Genomic DNA, 18,904 nt, shown 5'->3' on the forward strand with positions numbered 1-18,904 from the left:
TTATAAATATTAAAACTGCCAAAATGTATAATTAATCAACTCAATTAATTATAAATATTAATTTTTATTGGAACAATATCTATATCGGATCGGAGGAAATACATCGGTTTAACATTTAAAAAAAATTCGCAAGGAAATGAAACCTAGTGTCAACTAATAAAAAAGTCATGTTCCATTCTAACTCCTGTCGATACCAAGTGACACGAATAAAAAGAATCGATTAATTTCTATTTTTAGTGTGGTCGGTAGCGCGGCGACCGATGGGCTGGCTCGGATAAACAAAGGACATTCATTAACACGGGATACTCTGAGAGCATTTTTATGTTCTAATCTAATTATTATATTGAATAAGGACAATTAAGAGTCCCCGTTGGATTCGCTTGTTGGGAACAATGTAACGAATGTCGCTATAAGGAATTACGTGTATCGATTTTTAAGTAAGCTGGTATTGCACGCGGGCTGCTTGCGTGCAGCTCGTTGAACGCAATGGTCACATTAGGATTTGAAATATTTAAAATATTTTTTAATTTAGCTACGATTTGCTAGCGGTTTAATTTCAATGTTTGTTTAAGTTTTCTGGTAGTTTGTGTACATATTTATAACTCATTTGAATTAAAATTCACTTAGGAAAAGCAGTGCACTTTAAAAATCGTCTTATGACCATATGTCAAAAAAAATAGTCTTTATTTGGTAAAACAAGTTTTTGGTTTATATTTATAACTAGGTAACATTTGGTTGATTTCAAAACAAAATCTGGCGCTATGATTAAATAAACAATAGAAATTTTTGCATGTCTGGACTCCTTATGTAACTGTCATAAAGTGTCGGGAGAAATCTAATATTTAATAAACCTTAAAACGTAAGTTGATGTACTTAGTTTGTTAAGACTCAACCAGTCTAGTAAAACCGTCAGTCTAGTCCGTTGCTAGGAATACAGCATATTTGCAAAGGGTCAAGTACAATCTAGTACTTAAAAACTTGTCTAGACTGGTTAGCCATCCGTTTTTACAATACCTGATTAAACCTTTCTTGGTATTGTCAAGGTACGGCCAACTGTACTATGGAATATCTCGGAACTAGTCCCCGCAATAACGGTAACATCCTTGGACATTACTACTTTTTTTTATATACAGCGTGTTCATTAACTCTATATGTATGCAATAAATACTCATGATTGTCGTATGAATTACTGGTGTGAATATTCAAATAATAATAAAAAAATATCACATTCAGATAACTTAAATTAAAATGCCAAGATTATACAGCATGTTGTTAATGTATCATATAATGTTGGCTATATTCAATTGTACGGACTACAGACCGGTTGTGGCGTGCGGTCATACTGCATAACGTCGACTCAAATAGCAGCTATTAGAATTATTGTAAAATAATAATAATACAAAATTATATTCAATATAAATATGACGGCTTGGAAATATGCAAATCCATACTAAAATTAATAATTCCATTGGATCAGACGTTCTTATAAATAATGCAACTTTCTGAACATCACTCAGACAAGTACTACACAAAACTGTTATTTACCTGTGGATTTTTTAATTTAAAATAAACATTGACGGACAAACATTAAATCAGCAACTCGTTTATTCTTTATAGAACGAGCTGAATTGTCTTTTTAAAGCTGCAACGAAGCTTTTTCGCTATTATATTAGGTATTCACATTTTAATATGCCGATGAAGCGTCCGAAGGGGGATACTTAAATTCACAGTCAATTTCATGACGTCACTATTTTATACCGTTATATACACGAACAGTTTAGTTTATGATTTCGGTTGAACATCTACGAATTATAGTGATTTTGTACGGCTTCGTAAAATAGTTAAGACGGGTTTAGTAGCGGGGAAAGGTTTCCCTGTGCCTACTGTGTAAGAGCGCGGCGGGTGTGGTTGGGTTCAAGTTACTGCCAGCTGCTAAACCAGTGAACTGAGACCGACAAGTTAAAAACAACTATTGTTAACACAACCATAACTATTAAATATATTACAACCTCTCGCTATCTGAAATCGGCCGATACGTTATCTCATAAGGATTCAAAAGGATGTGAGCTTCTCGGAAATAAAAATGGCCTTTCAAGTCTCTATTAGTATGTTAGTGGTCTACCATCGGCCGAACGTGCCATAGGTGTGAGTCACGTAACGGAAACGATCTCAACTTGAGAACGTTAAGTATTGGATAAATTTTACATGACTTCTAAATAATTACCTTAAAGTTTATTGACTCTACAGTAATAATATTAATATATACATACACGTATATATGGTTTTAAATGTAATGTATTTAAACGCAAGGTTACAAGATCGCTCGCATATTTTGCTAAGCGTAGCGTAAATTTAATGATTGTCATGAATTAAACCATTTATCAGAAAACATCTGCGCACCGAGTCGTTGTTTAAATTAAACTTGGCTGAACGACTGTTTCCCTTTACAAAAACAGGAATAAAATGACATTTTTACATTAAGAAAATGTTAATAAAGTTTTCTTCATTTATTTTTTAAATATTTTATCTTTGGAGATAATTTCATGGATAAAATGTAAGAGAATATTTAATAAATAAATAAAAATTGTTTGTTTGTTATCGTTTTCTGTGGTTTCTGGTTCAGTGATCTTTTCACCGGATCTTTCTCCATGTAATATTCGCTATTTTACGAAGCCTCAAAGCGACGTCTTTGATTGAAACTTAGACAATGGAACTGAGACTTAAATACTTTAACAGTTTGTCGAGAGACTGGACTAAGACATTGGCATTCCGCCAAAGCCTCCACCGTTGTTCAGGTGACTAGCTACCTACAAATTCAATAGATATGGTAACCATATCATTCGTAAACTTCCCTTTATGATATCTATAATAAAATACAGTTAACTTCCATTTATTTAATAAATAATTAAATTAACTAAACAAACCCTGTTACCCTGAATTATTTGAACAGAATGCAATTTATTTTTATGAGACTTGTAAAGGAGTTTAACGCTGGCAAAAATAAGTGCCCGCCGGCACCGAACAATGTTACTTTAAAACACGAAAGCACGCCATGAAGAATGTATAAAAATGAAAATAATATAATACAATCAGTAGTCATTTCTTAAAATGATTTTATATTATATAAATATAAGTAGGTTACTAAATCGTTTGTCGTATGATGCATACTTATCTTATCACGCTTATCAAAGTTGATTGCTTTAACAGGTACTTTGACGGTATGCTCAAATAAATGTAATTTCATTAAAAGATTGTTTCTCTTTTGAAACGTTCTAAGAATTCAACATTGGAGAACTTTCCAATTAGTCAGCCAATGTAACTAACGTCAGGGCCGCATAAATTTTGCTTTATCTTAAAACAGGACGTTGGGTCGATATATTTTTTAATAGAAGCGGATATTTTTAACCACTCAAGTTCCGTCACTGAGAGGTGGTTAACGAAGCCCTTCAAGTGCAATATATTATTAGTTTAAGTACACCATTCACAAGTGAATGTATTTAAAATTATTACAATCTAACTTTAGCTATAGTGCTAAATAAATGTAATAGAGAAAGCCGAGAATACTTAGACGACTATAATAGATAAATAAAAAGTATATCAAACACTTCTCAAGACCTAAAAACACTATCTACCGCATGAAACAGCGATTGGAAAGACGTTTTCATTTTGTCAATCAATACAATACAAAAAAAACGAACTAAGTTTCCCGCGTCAAAGTTCCGATAAGTTCAGAAACAGTTTCATAAGACAATACCTACATCATTCACTACGTAATGTAATAAACAGACCTGGCAGAAAACGGATAGGTATCCATTAGGTATCATTAATGTGTTTTACGACCAGATTACTGAAGAGGATAACGCATTGGGACGATTTCAACTAAATCATTAGACACCCGTAGGACTATAAAAGCTTTACAGCAGAATCCGTGCGTAACATATGGGGAATTAACAATATGTAGCGACGTTAAAATGAATAGAGCAAACAGACATACGCTGTACCTAGCGTGGTGAAAATATAACCCACTTATAAAGTAATACGATTGTAAGAGCTAATACAATTAGAGTGAAATGGGAGTGCATATAACTTAGAACGGGACTGATTGTGGGCTCATGGACATGATCAATCAATTACATTACTTGTGACCATTAAAATGGTTATAAAAATGTATGAGGTATATTTGAATATAAGTTGATTACTTCAGATATAGGGCCATCTAATGTATTAAGTCCTTTGATGAGGCATTTCAATCCATTTCATAAAGGTAAGTTCACGAGGTCAACAGTAGGAATTTCTGAGTCATCATTGTTTATTCAAATCGTTTTTATCTGGACCTTGGAATCATCAAACTATAACGAATTATGTAATTATCTTTTTACAAATATAAAAATACAAAATCATCTGTACTTGAATACATTTAAATTTAAATATTTGAAACGCAACTACAAAGTTATATATTTATAATAAACAACAAAGCTTCTTTTAATCTAAGAAGTTTGTTGTCACGCTATTAAGATACATCTAATAACTGATAATATGAGATCAGTACAACAGTGTCATGGTAATATAACGTTTGATTATGTTGACATTAAATGTTACGACACTAAGGTAAACAAAGTTACAGAAATTAATAGTACATTTTGTAACATTGTAACATGTGTCTACACTATGGCGGAAGCTCGACGTACAACACATTTAAGTTGAGAAAAATCTTAATTTTAAACATTTGCATCAGTTACTTATTATTGAGGTAGCATTATTAAGGTAGTTGAACTTAAGGATGTCGAGATTAAAATTGATAAATGAAAATATTGTATAAATATTATTTGAATGAGAGGAGTAAGAAAATTTGTTGTTAACAACATTCAAATAATAAAAAAATTACGTTCCCCCCTTTATATATTTTATTTTAAATAAATATAAAAAGCCAGTAGTGAAGGACAATAAAAATTTCATACGTATAACTTACATTGCAATCTTTAGAATAGCTCTTGAGCGTGCTAACAAACGTCAAGATAAATTTGTTGAATTAATGCCACTTACTAAAGGCTCTGGTCAACGGAGCGTCTGAATTGAATGCGATGATGCTTAATTGATCGCATTTTATCCTTTTAAAACAAGCAAGATGATTCACACGCAATAATATTAGTTTTAATTAAACATGCGTCGCAATAAAAAAGTTTTTAAGTACTTTAAAAGTTAACATTGTCTGTCTGAATGCAAATACTTGTGTTCATAAAAAATAATTATCGTAGAAGACGTCGAAACTGCAAGTGTTAAGTTTAGATGTTATCTGTTTGAAAGAGTAATTTTTGTAGTTTTTTATGTCAAAATGAATTACTAACAATAATGCTCCCCTAAATAATAAATTAATTGGTAATAAAACATTTGTTTTTATAGTACAAATGCAGCCACCGAGATTCACAATGCAACCCTCGTCTTCAAACAGTATAGTAAGAGAAGGCACTACAAAAATTCTTCAGTGTTCAGCTATTGGTATTAAAAATTAAATAAATAATATGTTATTTGCTATACAAATATCAAGTTATAAATCTTTCTGCGGTTTATTTTAGGCATTCCACAGCCAATGTACAGATGGCTTAAAAATGGTGTTCCGATTGGAGATTATTCATCGGAGTTATTTTTTAAAATACACAACACTCAACGCCAGGACGCTGGAGCTTACCAGTGTATCGCTAAGAACGACGTCGGAGCGATTTTCAGTGAAAAGAACAACATTGTTGTCGCTTGTGAGTAAAACTATTTGTTTATCAATCATACTCTTAGCATGGCTACGTTATACGACACTGAATTTTTCTCTACTTCATTTTCCTCAACAGATATGGGTGTTTTTGAGAACACTTTGGAACAAGTGGTAACAGTTGAGTCAGGTAAGGCTGCGATTCTCGACTTCCCACACATCGAATCAGATCCACCTCCATCAGTTATATGGCAGGACGAGAACGGCGTGAACGGCGTGCTGAGATACGATCAGAAATATGCTATCACGGATAAACATCAACTCGTCATTCTATGCTCTTCAAAGGACGACCAAAGAGCTTATAGGTAACACAATAAACTACTATTTATCGTCTACCTCAATTTTCCGCAATATTTTAATTCATTAAATTTATAACTTTACAGAGCAAGAGCGATTAACACACAGTTAGGTAAGGTAGAAAATAGTCCGTACATTAGGCTGATAGTCGATGGAGACGACAATAAGGAAATAGCCCCAGAAATAATAATTAAACCGCAAGACACTAAGATAATTAAGGGTCAAGAATATACAAACGTTTATTGTATAGCGAATGCGCGGCCGTTGCACGAATTAGAAACATTATGGTTCAAAGACGGCGTATTGATCGATTTGGCGGGCATTACATACGACCTGAATGATCAATGGAACCGAACGTTGAGTCTCATATCGGCCAATTTGAACCACACTGGACAGTACACGTGTCAAGCTAGGTTAAAGTCCGGCGGATTCGCGACAGTAACCGCATCAGCTACGGTCACAGTCTTCGAAAAACCGGTTATGCCGACCAGCTTGAAACCGGAGACTTTCGGAGAGTTCGGGAGCTCCGTTGTGTTAGAGTGCAACGTTCAAGGCATTCCAATCCCGAGTATAACCTGGTACAAAGACGCTAGGAAAATTGCTAGCGTCGGCGCCGATGCTGCGAGCGATAACTCCGATGTAGACGACGGCGGAGGCAGATACAGGGTGGATGTAGATCGATCGCTGGTCATCAGTCACCTGAAGATGGAAGACATGGGCATATATCAATGTATAGCTAACAATGCAGCCGGCGAGTCATCAATCTACTCCTGGTTGAAAATAAAGAGTGAGTACCGTTCACACATACATATCTATGAACTTGTATGAGAAGGACCGTAGCAAAATTTATCGTGTCATTAACATGTTAACTATCGAACAGCGAATGAAAATATTCGGAAACCACGTAGTCATATGAAGTTAATAAGAATGAGGACGGCAGATAAAAAGGCAAAAACTTTCAGATTTGATACCGGCAGTAAGCAATTTATTGGTGTATTCCTGCACTGTTTTTAATATTTGTTTGTCACAGTGTTCGCTTTATTATATTTTGAAACAGAGCCACCGTCGTTACACGACCAATTACTAGAAATTGATTTTGTTTTAGATGTTTTTTATATTCACCGTCATTCTCTTCACTGGGATTTGATATTCGTCTCTTTTGTACGTCAGTTGTAATTTGCATATCTTGTTTAACACGTAGATAGTGCCCATCGTATCTTCTTACTGCATGTGAACATTATATTTTATACTTATTCGCTTGTCATGTGTAATTTGAATTAACTATTATTAATTCAGCCATATTCTTTTTCTAACATTTCAACTGTTTTATTAGAGTATAGTTCTTATTTTATAACTTTTATGCAATCTATATGTAGTCTCATTAGTATTATTCAGACACAATTCTGTATATAATACAAAGCGATCATCCTTGAACTGTGTTTAGAACGGTTGGTGAAAATTTGTATTTCGATGACTTGCATTAATATTGGGTTAAATATATGCGGGTCATTGGGTGGATTATTAACACGTTAACCATTTAAACAGCATGTTAGTAAGGGTTGGGAAAAAAAGTATATTATTTAAATGTAACAATGTTTCCATGTCAAAGTCTTTGCAAGGATGTTATCGTCAAAAACGACAAACATACATTCCGATCCGTCTCATATATTCACCATAACAATGATACTTCGAAGGTACTTGCATGACGTAATTCATTATATATGTTTATATACAACTATTAACAATTATAACTAACAGGCTTTTTTTTAAGTAAAACATTAACATAGATAAAAATTATATACACATAAATATAAAGTAGTGTGTATCGCTTGTAATAAGTGAGTGTGTGGCTTGTAGCGTCCCCGCCAATAATGCAGACAGGCCCCGCAAACCTCACAGTACTGGACGGTAAAGATGCCACCATTAGCTGCAGGGCCATCGGCGCCCCCACCCCCAACGTAACCTGGTACTTCAATGGTATGACATATCGTAATGTATTATAAGTATACAGTACAATAATGTATATACACTATTATGTATACATAATATTGAATATTTATCGTGTTTTCCACACAAAGTGGATTATCCGTAACCTAAGCGTTTCCCTGACGCGGGTTAAAACTAGACGTCATATTTCACTGAACTATATCAACAGACAGGATCATTATCCTAAGGACGTGTAGCTAAATCAAAAATGACCGCCACAAGTTAAATTACTGTGATATTTTGTGAAAATAGTTTCGGTACTTTTTGAGTTCAATTGTAACAAACATTTCACAGACACACTCATTAATTTTATTTGGATATGAATTTTTTTGTTTATATAAATTTAACCGTTAAAAGAAAATATTCTTATTATTTAAACAATGAATACAAATATTTCAAAATGGCAGAAACTTATTAAAAATTTTAAAGTACTCATAAAGATTAAAGTAAACAAAGCCGAGCTGGTTATTACGACTATAAGCGAGTTATTAAAATTTTCGGTGTAAATATCACAGATTCTCTCATAATAAATCTGTCTGGAAGACTGCAAGCTTTAGACGAGGGAGACTTGCTAATTACGAGCGTTGCCACAGCGGATAGCGGGAAATATACTTGCATACGTGCGAATGACGCCGGCAACGTTTCAGGCGAGGCGTATCTTACAGTGCTCGGTGAGATTATAATTAATGTTTGTTCAGTTGAGGGAAGTTATATTATACGTTAATATATTTTGTTGCATTCCAGTGAGAACACAAATTATCGCTCCGCCTGTGGACACGCGCGTTCTTTTAGGGCACACTGCCACGCTGCAATGCAAGGTGTCCAGCGATCCGAACGTGAAGTACAACATCGACTGGTTCCACAACAAACAGTCAGTAACAGTAACAGATCCATCAATGATATATGATCACATCTTCACGCTCATGATTTACACGCACTGTCTATTTTAATAAACAAATAAAAGTAAAAGTTAACAGCTACGTTAGAAAGCAACTGATATACATATATTATATATAAATAGTTTTAAATTTACTTTCGATGAAACTGTTGCGGGTAGTTTTCTACAGCTCCGATCTATTTGCGTTTAATTTACTCGAACAGTATGAAACGTGTATTCCGATACTAAGAATAATAGACTCGAAAAACAATGCTACATTGATAGTGCAATTTTTTTAAATATCTGTTATTCTATCTTGTTCCAAAGAACTGCAATCTGTGCTTATTTTAAATGGATTTTTTAATCTATTTATTGTCCATATAGAGGTTTTAATTATTTTTTTGTACTTTATGTTACATATTGTCTCTGATTCTCTTGTTCTGTCATCCAGACCTATGACAGCCGGTTCCCGTGTGTGGGTGTCCGTGGACGGGTCGCTGCAGGTGCAGGCGGTGCGGGCGGGGGACGCGGGGGAGTACACGTGCGTGGTGACGTCACCGGGTGGCAACCACACTCGGCGCGCGACCCTCTCCGTCATCGAGCTTCCCTTCTCACCGTCCAACGTCCGGGCGGACCGGCTCGCGAGTCCCCAGCGAGCTGTCAACGTGTCATGGACGCCCGGCTTCGACGGAAACTCACCCATACAGAAGTTCATCGTGCAGAGACGCGTCGTACCCGAATTTGGTATGAAACTTACTTGTATCTTTTAGTATACAGATTATATATAGTAGAATAGTTTTGTTACTTGAGCAATTTTTCAGGTCCCATCCCCGATCCTCTCCTGAACTGGGTGACGGAACCAATGAATGTATCGGCGAATCAACGCTGGGTGTTATTGACCAGTCTGAAGGCGGCCACTTCCTACCAGTTCAGAGTGTCGGCGGTAAACACAGTGGGCGAGGGTCCACCTTCCGATCCCACGGATGTGCTAACACTACCCCAAGAAGGTATAATAAAAAAACATAATTTATAATTGTTCTATTACTGTCGTCACACGTATTGAATAAACATCTATCGTTGGAACTAAATGTTTATATTTATTGTCATAATGTCAGATGTAACATATAGTAAAAGGATAAAAGATATTACAATACATTTCTTTTTAAAAGCAGCCAGCGACATAATATGCTGCCAAGGTATGCAGAAATGTGAAGCCGTTTGGCGTCTTATATCATATAAATTTATTCCTTATTTTTGCTTATCTAGAAATTCTAGAACCCAATAGTGTACAATGTGAAAATTCTATGTATTTTTTTAAATATCTTAATTGATGTCTGTATCTTTCTTTATGCACGATATGCCTGTATATTTTATGTGAATGTCATTATGTTTTCACATCAACCGATGGTAACATTTGTGCATCCGAACACGCCCGAAGTAGCCACAGCTTGCATGTACCTCAACTATTTGAACACTAATCATTATGAGAGGAATTAAAAATATGGTCCCTTGCAGCTCCTTCTGGACCGCCGTTAGGATTCATGGGTTCAGCTAGATCTTCATCCGAAATTATAACACAATGGCAGCCACCGCTAGAAGAACATAGGAACGGTCACATACTGGGCTACGTGATAAGATATCGACTGAAAGGCTACGAGAACAGTCCGTGGACCTACCAAAATATAACAAATGAAGCCCAAAGAAACTATCTCATACAAGATCTGATAACGTGGAAAGATTACAACGTACAGATAGCGGCGTACAACGACAAAGGTGTCGGCATGTTCTCCGACAGTTACACCATCAAGACCAAAGAGGGCGTGCCTGAGGCGCCGCCGGACAGCGTCCGATGTGACCCGTACAACTCAACCGCCATACAAGTATGGTGGACGCCGCCCAACCCGCAAAAGATTAACGGAATCAATCAAGTATGTTCATTTATTGAGAAAATTTTATTATTATTGTAAGAAATAATTCAAATAATATTTTTAATTTTAAAGGGCTACAAGATCCAAGCATGGCTTTGGGATGACTCACAGAACGACAGCGTCGAACAGAAGCTGGTTAGCGTACCGCCCAATCTTTTGGATCCCCTCACGGAGCAGACGGCTGTCATTAATGGATTAGAAAAATTCACTGAATACAATATATCAGTTCTGTGTTTCACGGAACCAGGCGATGGTCCTCGCAGTGAGTTTATCAGCGTCAGGACGAAGGAAGATAGTGAGTACATTTTTAATAGTTTTTTTGAATGCTTTACCCCCTCCCCTCCCTCCTTCCCTATTAGCAAGAAACTAGGGGATTATAACAAATCGGAAAACTAGTTTTTAATTAAGTTTTTTTTACATTCTAGTTCCGGATGAAGTAATGAATCTTCAATTCGATGACATATCAGACAGAGCAGTGAGAGTGTCCTGGTCCCCGCCGAAGAAGTCCAACGGCGTCCTAATCGGATATAAACTTAAATATCAGATTAAAGAGAACCCTGAAACTTTTAAGGAAGAAATATTACCGCCCAACGTGACTAGCGTCAGAGTGGAACATTTGCAGGTAAAAATAATACCTACAATTACTGAGTGTCCCATTAAGAATTATAAGTTCCGTCCTTTTTCGAATCGAGAGATATTGTTGCATTGTATTTGTCGGTATACTGAAGATGACATTATAAAGGAAACATTTAACTTTAAATTATCTCAATGCATCATAAAATAAAGAAATACATATGACCATTTATTTAAAATGTTACTAGAATAAAAAATAGAACATAATAATAGAAGCTGACAAATATGAGCTGCCCTTTTAATTTGCTAATATGTTTTTTTATGATGGACGAGGTCAACCAATCATATAGTACAGAATTCTTTCTGGAGAAAAAGAAGAAAAAAATCAATAAAAGAATATAGTTCCATAACATTTTAACAATATCATTAGAGGTGTACATAAAAACATGATTCAAAAATAGTTTTTATTACTAATAAGTAGGAGCGTCAGTTCATAGGATTTCATATTGATTTTATTAAATTATTCTTCAATCGTGATTGGATTTCTTCAAAGGCATAATATATGTAATAGTAAATATGTATATAGACGTCAATAGTGATTAATATAAATTGTACAATAAATAATCAAATACATAAACGGCTTTCAATAATAAGTGATAACGTGTACGTCCAGGCTAGTACACAGTACCAGTTCTGGGTGAGCGCTCTGACCGGGGTGGGCGAGGGCGGGGCGCGGGCAGCGGCGCTGCAGTCCGGTGTGGAGCCCGTGCTGCCGCGAGCACCCACCAACCTCGCCCTCTCCAACATAGAGGCGCACTCAGTTCTGCTGCAGTTCACGCCCGCCTTCGATGGAAACTCGTCAATATCACTGTGGACCGTTCAGGTACTGGCTGTATATATTATGTTATATATTCCAATCGGCCTTAAAACTATGAAATGTAATAGATTTGCATAGCTATTCTGAAGGAAATTTTTCGACCAAAAGTCCTGCAATATGTTAGCCAGTTCCGAAAATAAAAATAAGAATAATTATTTCTTAAACATTTGGTTTAAATTTATGCTGCATATTAATAACTATTCAAGTTCGATAGCAAAGTTGTAATAGTGTAAAGTAGAAGTAGGAACAAAAAAACATACACAACTTACTTAGATACAAAATAAAATCGATTTACTGAAACCAAAGACATAGACTACATTTAAAGTGCATCAATTATTTGCAGGCACAAACCGCCCGCAACTCGTCCTGGGTGACAATATATGAAGTTAACGCTCCCGATGCTCAGTCGATCCTGGTAACCGGGCTGATACCTTTCACCACCTACAGACTGCGACTCATCGCTACTAACATAGTCGGCTCCTCCCCACCTTCAGAACCCTGCAAAGAGTTCCAAACCATACAAGCACCCCCACAGCATCCGCCGAGAAACGTTACCGTTAGAGCTGTCAGCGCTAATAATTTACGCGTTAGATGGATTGTGAGTATCGGAAAATATGTGATAAATATTCAAATATAAAAATTAAATCGTTACGCTAATAATGTAAAATACCATATTTACAGCCTCTCCAACAAAGTGAATGGTATGGCAACCCCAAAGGTTATAACATCACATACAAACGCAGCGGCAGTAATGATACTCTATATAGTATTATAGACGATCACACGGCCAACTCACACGTATTATCAAATCTCGAGGAGTGGTCCGTGTACGAAATTACTATGACGGCTATTAATGAAGTTGGCACTTCTGCTGTCAGTCCTACGGCCACTGAAAGAACTAGAGAAGCAGGTGAGAGGAAGAATTACAACATAAATTAATCTTACGCTATGCTTAAATTCATATAAGAAATAAATTTGAATTAAAAAAATTTTTTGTTTTAGTGCCATCTAGCGGTCCAATAAACGTATCTGCTAATGCGACGTCATCCACCACCGTAGTGGTGGTGTGGGGTGATATACCCTTACAAGATCAAAACGGTCTCATCGAGGGATACAAGGTGTGCTACGCCGCGGTCGTGCCACCGCCGCGACCAGAACACAAGAAAGTTGAATGCCATCCGATACCATCCAATCAGACACACACTGTGACGCTGACGGAACTAAGGAAATACGTGGTGTATCAAGTACAAGTGTTGGGGTACACGAGGCTAGGAGATGGCGCGCTCAGCGACCCTCCAGTTACTGTCAGAACCTATGAAGACAGTTAGTATTTATGGCATCGAAGTCCATTATACTTATTAACCCATTACTGATGAAAAATGTTTAAAAACATTTTATTAATATCATTCTTATAAAATTGAAGAGTATTGAATATTTTAGAATCATTTGATTACGCTAATATTGGTAACATAGTTAACTATATATATACTACGTCGCATAACCGTATATACGGGCGAAATTTGCTCAGTAGGTCTGTCAGGCAACCGTAACAAAACTGTCAATTGGTAGGAGCTGTTTTGTCCTAAGTACAGGGCAAGTTAAAGTTTTAAAATAATCCTTTTATCTAATTCAAGCTCCCGGTCCACCATCGAACGTATCGTTCCCTGACGTGACGTTCACGACCGCTCGCATCATCTGGGACGTACCTGAGGATCCCAACGGGGAGATCTTAGCCTACAAAGTCACATATCATCTGAACGGCTCAACGCTTCACATGTTCTCCAAAGAGTTTTTACCATCCGACAGAACTTTTAGGTGCTTATTGAGTTTTAAGTAAAGAAAAAGTATTTATTTAATTAATTTTAAAAATATTTTTTTAGGTAATTTTACCACAACCCATAAGAAATAGGATTTTTTTTGTACCTGAATAAGCAATATCTAATTATAATAGTTTTTATAGATATAATAACAGTATTTGATATTTCAAATGTATTTATATATAATTTTTTTTATTATTTTTACTTACAATATTAATTAATACTCATGGACACATAAAAAAAATGCACTTGAAATATAATTAACGTGATTAAGGAACTCAAATATTGACGATACTAGGATAGTTGTATATAAAGGAACACTATATTAATAATATAATCACCAATCTCATGTTCAGGGCGACCGAGCTGGCCTCAGAGCAGTACTACGTGTTCTCGGTGAGAGCTCAGACGCGTGTGGGGTGGGGAGGCACGCTTCGGGCGTTAGTGTTGACGACGGCCAATCGTGCCGCGCCCGCGCCGCCCGTCACGCCCAACGTGGCGCGATCACTGCTACAGCCGCATCACATCACCTTCTCGTGGACGCCCGGCGACGATGGATACGCTCCACTAAGGTCTCATACATTATTCATTATTAACATTACTTCTATATAAAAATGTTAGGAAGAATAACAATTAAGGACAGTTCAAATGCATTTCATAATTTATTCCACTTTTATCTTCATTTATATTATCCTGTTATTGACGGATAATAAATTAATATGAAACCTCTTAAACCTTACAGATATTACACGATACAACAGAAAGAGGAGGGCAGCACGTGGCAGACTCTCCCTGAACGCGTGGATCCGTTCGCTACCTCGTACACTGTGGATGGACTGAAACCGTACACCGCCTACCAGTTCAGGATACGAGCCACCAACGACATCGGACCCAGTAGATATAGTAATGCTACAGAAACCGTTAGGACCTTGCCGGCTGGTTAGTGTGAACATGAGTAACAAAACTCTTAAACTCAAATAATCATTAACTGATTGGTATAAAAATATGCTGTAATTCATAAAGATTATATAACAATATATAATAACTGTAGACTGTACTAATACTTTTGTTACGATATTTACCATGACTTACAAGTGTGCTTAACAAATTAAGAGACTAAATATTTGTCATTCTAACTATTTTTGTTATTAAATGTTTTTTTTTTTTAGAATTAAATTTTACATAAAAATCTTTAAAACATGTTAACTAATATAAGTGCAAACGTATTATGAACGGTATCTAAAAATTCAATCACTCCTTCCATTCCAGCCCCAAGCAAAGCAGTTGAAAAGTTGGTAGTAGTTCCCATAACCCCGAGCAGCGTCCGAGTACAGTGGCGGGCGCTCGGCGAACAACACTGGAGCGGGGACACGCGCACCGGGGGCTACTCAGTGTCGTATCAGCCGCTTACTGACTTCACCTCTCTTCAACGCGCTATGAAGAGAGAAGTCCCCGGGATCAAGGTATGCGTGTCAACATATCTTGAATACATTTCAGTTGTATTGGAACTGTCTATTGATTACAAAATGAAACTGGTATAAATGAGTTATTCGTCCATGCTATTCTTATTTAACACTCTAAGCTAATATTTTCAAACCAACAGTCAGAAGAGGTGATTCTCACGGATCTAGCGGTGGATCGTAACTACGAGATCAGCGTTTGTGCGGTGAACTCTCAGGGCGCGGGACCGGTGGGCGCTCCGGCCGTGGTGTGGGTGGGGGAGGCAGTACCTACGGCGCCTCCCCAACAAGTGGAGGCCAGGGCTCTCTCCCCCACAGAAGTAGCGCTCACTTGGCATCCACCGCTGCAGGCCCAACAGAACGGAGACCTGCTCGGTTATAAGGTATAAATATAGAGATAGACATTGATAATATGAAAATTCCACTCTGAGAGTTGTTTCTATCGTATGTTTCAGTTTATGCCTACACACTATGTATGTCCCTACGTCAGAGTATAAAGAATAATGACAGAAACCCCCTTCACTAGTGTTATTTAGTGCTATCAGAGCCAAAGCTTCTGAGTTTCATAATATTTGAGTGTTTTATTTTTATGTTCTAATTACCAATTTTGTAGGAAATAACTAGTTATTAATTGTAAACCATCTGTGATGTCACACTTTTGACACAAAGCTACAGCTTAGAAATTTTCACAAGAGCTCTAGCTGTTATCTGAGGTAATATTTTATGAAAGTTACGTTTCACTCTTTAGATCTTCTACCTAATGACGGAATCTCCCGAGGAACCTGAACCAGGACGTCGTGCTGAGGAAGAAATTGAAGTAGTTCCTGCCACAGCTACGTCACACTCGCTGGTGTTCCTCGACAAGTTCACACAATACCGAATACAGGTATTCTTATAATATATTTATGTCCGGCTTTTTAATTGACACATCTATTTACATGTCTTATACTTACTTGCCTGAGTTTTACCCGGGGTGTATGTTATAAAAGTTTTCAGCTAACTTCTGTATTTCATATACACATAAGAAAGTCTTCTAAATTTGATTTAGTCCTTAAACTTCCTATATTCACTAAATTATATTTCCATTAAATCTTTTCTATAGGTTCTAGCGTTTAATCCAGCGGGTGACGGTCCTCGGTCGACTGCCATACAAGTGCGGACACACCAGGGCCTCCCTTCAGCTCCTCGTAACATAACATTCACAGACATCACAATGAACAGCCTCGTAGTGTCCTGGGAGCCGCCGCAGAGACGAAACGGACTCATACACTCGTACCTCGTCACTTACGAGACCATAGAGCAGGATGAGCGTATGTACTGGATTTATTGTTATATTTTACATTCCGTATATGTATATAAAGAACACCTACAGATGTCAATGGGTGAGCGATTCACCATGTAGTTCACATATTCTTTAAAATTAAATATAATTTAATGAAAATTTTAATTTCGGTTAAATTCATGCCATCATACCGTTTACATTTGACAATAGTTTTAAAAAGAACTCTTATGTAAAAATCGAATATTTCGCAGGTTTTAGCAAGCAGGTGAAGCAGAAGGTTAACGAGCGACGGCTGGCGGTGGGGACTCTGGAAGAGGAGGTGGAATATCGGTTCAGTGTGAAGGCGGTGACTGTTGGATCCGGGGCTGCGGCGGAGGCGCGTGTCCGGACTGGACCGCAGCCCGGCTCGCCCTCACCACCCGCGGCCCTGCGACTGAGGGCCGATGTAGCCGCTCTTACTATGAAGTGGACCAATGGAGCCTCAGGGCGAGGGCCGCTGCTGGGATACTACTTCGAAGCCAGAAAGAAAGGTTGGTGTTATTAGATAAAATTTCGCTTTATTCTTGTATCACTACAGAGAATATTAAGGTCATATAGTGTAGTCATACACATTATATAAATTAATATTTTGTTTTTGCCACATCCATGCAGCTAAGGAAACATGGCAAGCATGTAAGTGACTACGAAGTTATTTGCAAAACAGTGGATTTTTTACAATAATTCTATATTCAATATGGTAAATTATACCTATATTTTTGTTTTCAGACGACACCAGATGGGAGACTATAACGAGAACGAGTAACGGTATTCTTGAAGAGTTCACGATCTCATATCAGAGTCTGCTTCCTTCCACCGCGTACTCGTTCAGGGTGATCGCATACAACATGTACGGGATCAGCAACCCGGCGTACAGCGACAAGGTCATCGTGACACCGTCCAAGTTGTATCTAGAGTACGGGTACTTACAGTACCGGCCGTTCTATAGACGCACCTGGTTCATGGTCGCCTTAGCCGCGGCCTCCATTATCATCATCATCATGGTGATAGCGATACTATGCGTCAAAAGCAAAAGTTACAAATATAAAAGTCAGTATATTTACATGAGAGCATTAACTACTCAGAAAAATATCTCGATATCTAATTATATACACTGTCACAGAGGAAGCACAGAAGACGTTAGAGGAATCACTCGCCGGGGAGACGGACGAGCGCGGCTCGCTGGCGTTGGACATGTACCGATCGCGGCAGAATTCCGTAGCGAGTGTGGGAGCACTTGGAGGGACGCTGCGCCGCAAGCCGGTCCACGGACCAGCGCTGGGCAAGTCTCCGCCGCGGCCATCCCCCGCCTCCGTCAACTACCGCAGCGACGAGGAAAGCCTCCGCGCCTTCGACGACCACCCCGACGACTCGTCCCTCACCGAGAAGCCCTCCGAGATGAGCTCCTCGGACTCCCAGGTGATCACCATCAAAATATCCGTCGTCTGAGCCTATGCCTAACTAAACGTACTGTTTCTTTTCCCCCTTACCGTCGATCGGATCTCCGGTAAATATTTTTAATGATATCGCATCTGTTTAGTTTATCACGCTTCTTTAAAGCTAGCACTCTACGGCTTATAGGATTTATTGGTTGCATGAAGGTAAAACTTTGTTAATTGAATCCCGCTGTTGTGAGTAACTCCGCGTGTGTGATGTATATAAAAATATTTATGGTTACAATTAAACATAAATGTTTCACGTGCGCTGTCATCACGATTATTCGTACTATATGTAATATAAAACTAAATATCTTTGATATATATATTTATTCCAGTATCTTATTATCGTGGACTGTATATTTCCTTTTAAACAATGCTTTACTTACATACAACTATATCTAATAGAGTAAGTTAGTTTTTGCTCTCTTTCCCTAGTGTTTAACAGTCGCTATATTTGTTACATATCCGTAGTTTCACATAATGTTTTGATTAAATCGCTACAGTTAAAAAAATACAATCTAAGTAGATCCATCGCTTCCTTTGAAATAGAAAAAATAAATAAATTGGAAAC

At 37.3% G+C, this 18,904-nt stretch overlaps 1 protein-coding gene across 1 annotated transcript in view; it reads left to right on the plus strand.

Annotated features, from left to right (window-relative positions):
- LOC116767180 (protein sidekick) overlaps positions 1–18,904 on the plus strand; it is a 29,089-nt gene that overhangs the window by 7,634 nt on the left and 2,551 nt on the right. Inside the window, 27 exon segments of the mRNA XM_061527448.1 lie at positions 5,401–5,496; positions 5,574–5,750; positions 5,841–6,066; positions 6,145–6,845; positions 7,916–8,035; positions 8,560–8,715; positions 8,789–8,915; positions 9,373–9,665; positions 9,743–9,928; positions 10,437–10,849; positions 10,922–11,144; positions 11,275–11,471; positions 12,096–12,305; positions 12,643–12,897; positions 12,981–13,209; positions 13,302–13,622; positions 13,934–14,114; positions 14,473–14,688; positions 14,859–15,055; positions 15,386–15,579; positions 15,720–15,959; positions 16,325–16,462; positions 16,679–16,886; positions 17,110–17,388; positions 17,510–17,530; positions 17,624–17,944; positions 18,018–18,313. Coding sequence (XP_061383432.1) covers positions 5,401–5,496; positions 5,574–5,750; positions 5,841–6,066; positions 6,145–6,845; positions 7,916–8,035; positions 8,560–8,715; positions 8,789–8,915; positions 9,373–9,665; positions 9,743–9,928; positions 10,437–10,849; positions 10,922–11,144; positions 11,275–11,471; positions 12,096–12,305; positions 12,643–12,897; positions 12,981–13,209; positions 13,302–13,622; positions 13,934–14,114; positions 14,473–14,688; positions 14,859–15,055; positions 15,386–15,579; positions 15,720–15,959; positions 16,325–16,462; positions 16,679–16,886; positions 17,110–17,388; positions 17,510–17,530; positions 17,624–17,944; positions 18,018–18,313 — 6,221 coding nt within the window.

This window comes from Danaus plexippus, assembly GCF_018135715.1.
Source record: "Danaus plexippus chromosome 9 unlocalized genomic scaffold, MEX_DaPlex mxdp_26, whole genome shotgun sequence".
Taxonomy (NCBI): Eukaryota; Metazoa; Arthropoda; class Insecta; order Lepidoptera; family Nymphalidae; genus Danaus; species Danaus plexippus.